Genomic DNA, 10,381 nt, shown 5'->3' on the forward strand with positions numbered 1-10,381 from the left:
TAAATACATTTCTAAGGATTATTGATGAAAGATAATTGTATTGTTTATTTTGCAGCTATTCTAGTTTACTTACTCATCTGCCTGCAGACCAGACCAGTGTTATGCAAGCCTGAATTGATGAAGTGGTTAAAGGAGTCACAGGGAATGTAATGAAGTGTGGATATGCCTAACAATGAAGCTTCTACCATTGTCTAACAAACAGTTGTTTATCAGTCTCGATTAGTATGGTTAAGTTTGAACAGCACTAGTAGCTATGGCTGTTGAATAAGATTTTCTGGACATTAGAAAGTTACATTTGACCAAAGGCCAGGACTGGATGTGTTTTTTGAGAGCTTTTACATTCTCATCAAGTTCTGAAGAAATTGTGGGAAGTCCTGACCTAAACTGACCATTCCAATTCACCCAACTTTTGGGAGTTTTCTTTTTGCATGTGACTTCATTTTTCTTTAAATACCACCAAATGTTGACTGGTTTATGTGAATATAGAAAGCATTTTTATACCATTCTACCAACATGATTTTGTCAACAGGTACCTAGAATATACTTTTATTCTACCTTATCTGGCTTGAAAGATCTTTCTGTATTATAGAGGGATTCCTGGAGAAAGAGGTCCAGCCCTGAATCTTCTCGAGAAGTTCAGGGCACACATCACTTCCACCATATGTGTCAAAAGGATATACCAGATGAATGAGCAATATTGCCTTTCTGTTTTTGTGTAGGTCTCTTTGGTTAGCTTAACAGCTAATGCCTTGGGCTACTCAGAACTTGGTGCGATTAAATCCCTTAGGACACTAAGAGCTTTGAGACCTCTAAGAGCCTTGTCGCGATTTGAAGGGATGAGGGTAAGACAACATGAAAGAATCTGAAATGATGCATGCATACACAGCAACAATGCATGCAGAATAATCAATGACAAATCCATGCAGAAATGCTGTACTATCATCCTATATATTTTACATTTATCACTAACATATAAGCAAAAGGCTTCTTCTGCTTATATGAATTCATGAGTTATTGCACACATTGTTACACTTATTTAGGCTCCTTGGCCTTTCACCCTATTTGATGTTTTCCTGCAGGGCCCAAGGATTTATCAACTGCATGGGATCTATGCAATGGTACTACAAAATGGAATTTATCCCATACTAAGAAATCCTGCTATAGTCAGAACAGTTTTTAAAACCCAGTACTTCCTCATAAAAGTTTGTGTACATATACACACGCAACCATGTTAATTGAGAATTTCTGTCACAATTTAAATTTTTTGTAATTAATTGCTGTGTTGATAAATAAGTTGGCCAATGTTAAAATACCTTCTCTCTTTCAGATTAGAACTATTGCATTCTATTTAAGACAACTTCTCTAGTATATCAAAGGTGGAGCTGGTTTTATGATTTCTGGCCTAAATTGGTTGCTTACTGCTTTCCATACTGACTTTGAAATGTTGATTATAATCTGTGGAGCATTAAGCAGCCTGAAAACATTTCAGAAAGACTTTTGCTGTCAGAGTTTGGTATATCTGGGAATTTACTATCCCCATCTGTTATCACTGTATCAGTTACCACAGCTGAGACCCGCACCTGCCCGACTGGTGACTCAAGTCTATTCCAGTGCAAAGTCAAATTGATTAGTTTAGATCACTTCTTTAGTGCACTGAAATAGACAAAGACCTTACGTATTCTGCTGACATGAAAGCTCTAGAAGTGTTTCTTTTAGGGGCAGCAGTCAACAACTGGAGATGGTAGCTATTTCTCACTCCAACCACAAGAAGATATATGACTCACATCTTCAGGGTCCATCTGTCTGCCTTGGACATGTTGCTATAGACCTTGAGCAGATACACTTAAGCTGAAACCCTATTGCTGTAATTAAAAAGGATCCTTGTGTGATCTTCTTACTGCAATCACTGATCTTTGGCACCCCAGGTTATAAGCGGATTAGCAAATTTATAAGTTAACTACAAATTGTTGAGCTTCTGATAAAAATGTGATCTGTGTGTGGAAAGGAAAAGACTTCAATGAAAAAGGAAATGGACTTTGATGAAAGGTTATAAATTCAGATAGAAAATATCATTTCCTTGCTTCCAACAAAATTCTGGAACTTTGCTGAAGCAAATTTGAAAATTTGGGAAGTTTATATCATATACAAGGCCTGTTTACTATACTACCTCAGTAGTATCTTACTGAAAAACATATTAGCTGTTTATTTTTTATTAGAATGATTAGCAAAAAAAAAAAAGACCTGAATGTAAAATATTACAAATTTTGTATGCACAGTAAATTGCTTAAGTGGCAATTTAATGTGGCAAGGAAAGACCAATCACTTTGTCATGAAGGTTTATGAGTAACTGTCAATGCCATAACTTCCATGTTAATGTAATCTTTACATACTGATTGGATCCTGATCTGCTAACTTTGTAAAATACCCAGAGAAGGATTTACAACTTTAACAAATGGTATATAAAAAGTGGTGGATGAAGTTAGATAACTTCAGACTAGAAATGTAACCGATATTTGTATTAATTAGGCAATTAACCATTGGCATTTTCCTATTAATGTAATGAAATTTGCTTTAGATAATTCATTTCAAGCTTAACATCTTTCAAGATACAGTAGCTCAAGTTGGTGAAGAAATTAGTATAGGAAGTTTTAAGGTCTGATACATGGAAATTCAAGATGTCTGTTCATAACATAGTAATTTCATTCGTGTTAAACATCTATGAACTGAAAATATTGCAATGAGTATGGTGCACATATTTACATAGACACTTAAAATTACTTCCTATACCCAAGCAAGAAATTCCATTCTACACATCTAACATTTTTGATTCACTGTATACCATTCTCCAGGAGTAGGATTTGTGCCTGTCCAAACTAATAATTAATAGAAAACATTGCCAGTGTGGAAAATATGTTTCCCCTGCATCTTCCCACTACTGCTGCTAGAGGAAATACACCTTAGTTTGCATTTGGGATTTCAAGAAAGTAGCCTATGGGAGTATAATTAATATGCCCGTCCTCTATCCCAAGCAGTATCACTCACTTCTATACGGTGCTAAGCGCATACTGTCTTTTTTTTTTTAAGCAGTAAACAACACTTTTAATGCCTTTCTAATGTTTTCCCTACTTTCAGTTGCTGTCAGACCTTGTCCTCTTTTCTTACACCCTTACCATCAATGGAATCTAGGAAGTGTCTGGATCAGTGTTTTCAGTGATGCTCAACAGTATGTTCAGAGTGTCTTCAAATGATTCATATTTACAAGCTGGTCCTGCTATAGCTTCAGTACTCAGACTGAAAACAGAGAACCCATGTCACCTGTAAAATTACAGCCATTAAAGAAAGAACATGACTGGACCTGCAACTGTAGTAGAAAGAGGAATAGATTTCTAAGGCATAATGAGACTGAAAGTTCAAGAACAAATATTTTCACTTCATTAACTATCCCTTTATATCTCAATAATTATTCCTGATGGAGGGTATTATTACATTTGAGAAATCTACTTATATTTTAAAGTAGAAGAATTGAGATAAATTTAAATAAAAACATTAGCTAATATATATTTGGAAAATACTCCTGAATTGGGGAAAAAAAGGTGTCACCATTTATTATTCCAGTTAAATTTCCCACTAACATCAATGAGTGCATGGATTTCTAAGTTAAACTAATTCAGCATTATTATTAAACTGTTCATTTGTTTAGGTCACACTACTCCTCATGGTCTTCCAATCATGTCATTGACAAAGGTGAGATTACATCTCTGACAACATAAGACAGCACTACTGAAGCAGAAGAGATTAATCCATTAGTCAGGGAATCCTCTCTGCCTGGCTGTTGAGTGATAAAATGCTATAATGTTTTTGCTTATTGATTTATAATAGGTATTGCTAAGGAGCTTGTTGGTATGAGTATGAAACATTTTTTTTTTTTAATTTCCCTATTAGAAATAAATACTTCTTACAACACATGATTTAAAATATGTGGGGAAAAAAAAAAAGCACAGAAACTTTGGACTTTATCCACCATTCTCTGCTTTCAGATAACTAATTTTACAAGTAATTGATTCTATGGAACCTACTAATTGTAGATATAAATGTAATGCCAAAATATTTCACAGGCTTAAGCTACATATTTGTATTTCAAATGGGAAAAAATAACATATGGTGCTATGCTAGAGCATCTATTGTAGTACCTACCTCATATAAACCAAATTAATTATAAGTAATCTAATCTATGTAATACCTCATGTCCTGCATTTTAAAAACAAAATCTTCATTAGTTTCTAAGGATCTGATTCTTTTTTTTTTTGGCAAAATCAGCAGCAGTGCTCCATATTTATTAAATTTTATATTATTATACTTATGGACAGATTTAACATAGGAGTTAACTAATTTAGCACTTTGTCAATTCCATTGTTAAATAAATCATTCTCATTCATAGTGGACCTACCTTCTCCCTAATTTTATTTTCTTTACTATTTTTTTTTCTGGCATGTTTTTAATCATCATTCATCATCATACATGATCTCATTTTCATGTTTTTCTTTCCTGAAGCCTGATTTTACCCAAAATTCATTTGGGAATTAAATAAAAACTCTTCCTTCTTCAAGTTTTATCTGCCACTTCCTGAACACTACAAACTTTTCTGTGTTCAGATGCTCTGCTGGTTTCCTGGTTTGAACATGTCTGCTCTTCTGATTTTATATATAACCATCCAAATGAACACGCATACATCCCTGAGTTTTCTTTTATTTAAAAGAAGTCTTAAAATTGCTTTCAATTAAAAATTTGCTCAGTGATATTGATTTGGACTGTTTATCCAGTAAACACGTAATAGAAAGAAGTTTGTTGTGTTTGATGCAATCAGTTATTAGAAATATTATGGATAAGGTTTTGCAGACATACATTAAGTAAATATTCTAAAAAGGATTAATAAATTATGATTTTTTTCTGTTTTTTTTTCCTCGTTCATTCTACTTGTTTGTTCCTCTTTTCCCATTCTTTAAAGCTACTGTTTGCTAGTGTTTCTTTTTTCCTTATAATTATGTTGACATTTTATCTTTCTATATGCTGCTTCTCTTCCTTGTTATTCTCAACACTTTAAAAAATGTAACACAGCTATTAGAATTAAAGTAGAGTGTTATACTTAAGAAAGGCTGATGAAGCATTTGTAAGAGACCAGTGTCTGTGTTCTTACACTTACCTCTTTGGTTTCATTTGTATTCTAGGTGGTTGTGAATGCCCTTTTAGGAGCAATTCCATCCATTATGAACGTGCTTCTTGTTTGCCTTATATTCTGGCTGATCTTCAGCATCATGGGAGTAAATCTATTTGCTGGAAAATTTTACTACTGTGTTAATACTACAACTGATGAGAGATTTGATATCAGCCAAATCAACAACTATAGTCAGTGCGAGGAGCTCATAAAAAACAATGAAACTGCCCGATGGAAGAATGTGAAGGTTAACTTTGATAATGTAGGCCTTGGTTATCTTTCTCTGCTTCAAGTGGTAGGTCACCACTCCTTAATTTCTCTTTCTCTTTATCTCTGTTGTTTACTTTTAACAGTAAAAAGTAGTTTTTCATTGTTTCTTTCATTTCAAAGTCTTGTCGTTCAGTTCTTGCTTTGGAATTATAAAGTGGGAGATAAATCTGTGACTACAGAAGTGATACAAACCATAGAGGCTGTGCTGACTATGAGAAAAAAATTAACTCAAACCTAATTCACCTTAGCTGCATTGAATCTATATTAATAACTGATAAAAGTTCTTAAAAGATGCTGTGTCCTCTATAGTCAGATATTAGCATTTGCTTGCAATTCTTATATATGGATTCTATGATTCTATGAATAACACATACAATAGAAGGCAAGAGTCACCTACTGACAGTTCACTATGCTGGTGTTCATGATGACCACTAAAGACACAGTCTTCAGCTCTTAAACAAGGTTTCTGACAAGCCATTTTCCAGGAAAAGCATGAGGTAAACACCAGTGTTCTGTTTATAGGCTACATTTAAAGGCTGGATGGACATCATGTATGCAGCTGTGGATTCTCGTAATGTAAGTATAGCCCCTTGACTTCATTCATTTTGACTGTGTGAGCTCCAAGATTTAAGAATGTAATTTTGACATCTTTAAAAAATAACAGTAGAAGTGAGAGAGAAAGGAGTTATAGTTTTGTAAATAAAGTTGAAACCACAGGAAAAATACAAGAAGAAAAGAAAGCAGAGGAGGATTAAGCAGAATCCTAAAGGTTTCCATGTTCTCTGTGGTGCAGTTGGACCAAAATTCTGCAATTCCACAGCAGATTTAACTATTGTCATGAAATGTCTTTTCCTCCTTTCATTATGTGCGTTGAGGCATAATATTTAGAAACAGGTACAGATACACAGCTTAGAGATGACTTTTTGTAACTGATCTTTTTTTAAAGTTGAGACTTTCGCTATGCTCTGCAAGTCACCTGACTCCTCTCTTCAGTATATAGTTGCTATTCTTGACTTGGCCTGTGCATTTTCTTACCCTTTTGCCTTTCCCTTCGTGCAAGTTGTTCTCCAGTTCTGAGTAGACAACTGAATAAACTCTACTGGTAGAGCTCCAGCTTTTTTGGTAAGCTCCACTCACAGCAGGAGGCCTGTACAGTAAATGTGCATAGCTTGTACTCTAAGCATGGCTTGGATGCCTCTCTTCCATAATCCAGAGCCGTTTCCTAACTGCCTATAGCAGCAGTGAAAGTTGCACAAGCCCACATCAGGGGCTTCCCAAGAGATATACAGAAAAGTCTGCAGCTTTGCAAGCTGCAGTTTCTGGTTGTCTATAGACTCAGACAGATAGTACTATACTAGTTTAAAACAATTGTGTCTTCATTATTACTGTGCTCTTATAGGCCATCTACATTTTTTTTTAAATTAAGTATCACGTTTAATAGTTCTTTGTTGAGGGTGTAACTTCATAGACTGAAGACTAGTGGGATGGGTGTATGGGAACCTGACCATATAAAGCAAATATCAGAGTGACAGAGCCCTAAATTCTATCCAGGAGATAACTGATTCTGTGCTCACAGTTGAACTGAGGCTTAGTTTCGATGCCTTTTTTGCAGGTATTGGATCAGCCTAAGTATGAAGATAACCTGTATATGTATCTTTACTTTGTCATATTTATCATCTTTGGATCTTTCTTTACCTTGAACCTTTTCATTGGTGTCATCATAGACAATTTCAACCAGCAGAAAAAGAAGATAAGTACTTCATCATAATTTTGAAAAGAAAGCTAAATAAATGCTTTTTTTTGGTCCACACACAATAACTTCATTCATAAAAAATTATTTGTGCATTTTTATGGTAAATTAATATGTAATCTGCATATTGAATACATTAAATTATCGAAGCTTACCATTTGGATTGATGAGGGTTTGATGGACAAGTGACAACACGTACCTGTCCATGGTTAGTGAAATACCCAATGTCATCTTTGTAAAAACGTAGATTTGTGGCTAGAGTCTGCAATAGACTCATAAAAAGACTAGCCATTGAAATAGCTACATGTAAGTATAAACCCTCTTTGCTCTAGCACCTTCATGTGTTAGAGCTCAGCAGTGTAGATTTCTGAACTCTAATAATAAACATTGTATTACTTTATTTGTACTCTCTTCAGTCTTCGTAATTTGTCAACACTATCTCAAAGGTATCAGTGTGTTAGCTGCAGAACTTTGAAGTCTCTGGCCATGCAAAGTGTTATTGGAGTAGTGGAAGTGCTGTTGGATCCATGTCCTGAAATGAATTGAGATGGAGATAATTTTTTTTTTCTTCTTTTTTTCTTTCCTATGCATTACACATAGTTTGGGAGCTCTGATAAAAGTCCTGGATATCTTTTAATAGTCCTTTGGCATCATAGATGTTGGTTCTGAAATTTTTCTAAAATTTACTCTAGGGGTTGTAAAGCAACTCTTCTGTTACCAAAACACTAATAATCATGATAAAAGGGGATTTTTTTGCCTAAATTTTCCACAGATGAGAATGTGAACAAGAGTGATTATTCCTATTCAGTATCTTTTTTAGTAAGTAATCCATAGAGATATGTGATTATGACCAGGTTTTGTCTCTTTGGTTTACTTTGGAGGTCAAGACATCTTTATGACTGAAGAACAGAAGAAATACTACAATGCAATGAAAAAATTGGGGTCAAAGAAACCACAAAAGCCTATACCTCGACCAGCAGTAAGAATAAAAACTTTTTTTGTTACTTCTTAATTTATTTTAAAATGGGATTGTTTCAATTATGTTTTAGGATTAATTAAGTTATAAGCTAAAGTGATTTAATAAAAGCCTTATTCATCTGAAATCCATTTTTCTTCTCTTTTGTAGTCTGAATATGAAAGACTCTTCCCTTTCCTTCCCCCCCCCATTTTCTCTGCTGATGGCAATGATATTTTATGTGGCGTTTTTTCAAAACACTGGTTTGACTAGAACAATTGAATGTTGTATTAATGTATTTGTCAAAATATGTGAAAGCCTTAGGCCACAGGCTTTTTCCAACATCAAAAACTGAGTCTGAAACTGCTATAAGGGGCAAGTTTCTGTATTACTACCTGAAAAAATGTCCTCTTGCCCCTCACGTTCCTGTTGCACAATCCATACAATGTTTTGGTCTCCTGAGCACTGCAGAGCAGGGTTTTGCTGAGGCATAAAGGGTTTCCAGCTCTGCAGTTCTACTTTGGATTGTGGAACCTGCTCAGCGGCCAGTCCAGCCATCATGAAGATACTGTTTTAAAAGTTATTATGGTAGCATGTAAACCACTGAACTCGGAGCTTGAAAATTTTATGTTTCTAGCAAATGAAGTGCTATTAACCCTCAGGCTGATCGCATCCACCTGCCACTTAGTTTTTTTTTAATTTTGACAAGCTAGACGTTCATTTAATAGTCTGTGTCATAAAAGGTTAGAGTGAACCAGTTCAGAGTGGTAATGTCTTCACAACTTAAAAAAACCTGCACCACGCATGTTTTTAAATCATCTCTTTAATGATTATAAACACATTCATGGCATTTCTATTTAATTTGTGTTTATGTATACAATCTGGAAAACTCATACAAATGGAGGACTTCTTGGAAGACATGAAATGCTCTTCATGCTAGATTTAAATAATTTGTAGTAATCTCAAAAAAAGAAATTTTACCAAATGCATATTGTAACAAAATTTTTTTTCCCCCCTAGAACAAATTCCAAGGCATGGTCTTTGATTTTGTAACAAAACAAGCATTTGACATCAGTATCATGATACTCATCTGCCTTAACATGGTCACAATGATGGTGGAAACAGATGATCAAAGTGAAGACATGGAAAACATCTTATATTGGATTAACCTGGTGTTTATTGTACTTTTCACTGGAGAATGTGTCCTCAAATTGATCTCACTTCGTCATTACTACTTTACTATAGGCTGGAATATTTTTGATTTTGTGGTTGTCATTCTCTCCATAGTAGGTAAGAACAATTTGTTTTTATAATATGGCTAATTCTGTGGAAATGGAAACATTTTTGCAATGTAAAGTCTGTTTATATTTTGGTTCAATATTGTCACTAGCAAGCCTGACTACAATTTTTCTTTCTTCTGATCACATATTATGCATAAAATAACTGAATGGTATATTTTATATGCAAATTGTTTTTCTCATTTTGGTATGGAATCAGGATATTTTTTTTTCTGCCTTGAGACACACAACATAATGCTCAATTCTTCTTCTCTTCAGTGAGTTCTATGAAGCTTGTTTATTATCAGTTTGTTTATGTTTGGAATTGCTGTCTCATTAATACTAATCTTGTGGTCACATTACTTCATGTGTGAATAAGAAGTTGCAGTTCTCCTCAAACACACGTGTTTTCTTTGAATAACATTACTTGATTGCTTGGCATTTTAATACTACTATAAATGCGATCTTTCTTCAGATTAACTGAGATTTTTTTTTGTTACAGTTAAACAAAAAGCTATTCTTCTGGTCTCACCATTTGCTAGTTTACATACAAGAGTTATCAGTTTGTCCTAAAAAAGATTGATGTTGTGTATATGTGTGTCTGTTTGCATATGTAGTCATAAAATTAATACCTAAGTATGTTATTGATGCAGTTTTTCATTATGCTGCAAATTATTTCAGAATTTCTATTGGGATTTATGGGTTTCCAAAGCATAACAAACTGTAAAGATTTTGTAAAAAAACCTGAATGGCTAATTTCTAAAATCTGTTCAAATATCCTATCCTTAAAGTTCTACAATGTTTGTAGGATAAAACTTTAGCAGTGCTTTTTAAATGTAATAATATTGTTTACTGATTTAAGTTGTTTTTCAACAGGAATGTTCTTAGCTGAGATGATAGAGAAATATTTTGTGTCC

General features: G+C 34.1%; 1 protein-coding gene across 1 annotated transcript in view; it reads left to right on the forward strand.

Moving 5' to 3' along the window:
* LOC103775248 (sodium channel protein type 2 subunit alpha) overlaps nucleotides 1–10,375 on the forward strand; it is a gene marked incomplete at both ends in the record, with an annotated part of 27,969 nt that extends 17,594 nt beyond the window's left edge. Inside the window, 7 exons of the mRNA XM_008942693.1 lie at nucleotides 720–842; nucleotides 5,226–5,507; nucleotides 6,005–6,058; nucleotides 7,095–7,232; nucleotides 8,107–8,211; nucleotides 9,207–9,477; nucleotides 10,341–10,375. Of these exons, the coding sequence (XP_008940941.1) occupies nucleotides 720–842; nucleotides 5,226–5,507; nucleotides 6,005–6,058; nucleotides 7,095–7,232; nucleotides 8,107–8,211; nucleotides 9,207–9,477; nucleotides 10,341–10,375 (1,008 nt within the window). The remainder of the gene's footprint in view (nucleotides 1–719; nucleotides 843–5,225; nucleotides 5,508–6,004; nucleotides 6,059–7,094; nucleotides 7,233–8,106; nucleotides 8,212–9,206; nucleotides 9,478–10,340) is intronic.
* Nucleotides 10,376–10,381: the final 6 nt, after the last annotated feature.

The sequence above is a fragment of the Merops nubicus genome, unplaced genomic scaffold (genome assembly GCF_000691845.1).
Source record: "Merops nubicus isolate BGI_N331 unplaced genomic scaffold, ASM69184v1 scaffold23326, whole genome shotgun sequence".
NCBI classification, from domain to species: domain Eukaryota; kingdom Metazoa; phylum Chordata; class Aves; order Coraciiformes; family Meropidae; genus Merops; species Merops nubicus.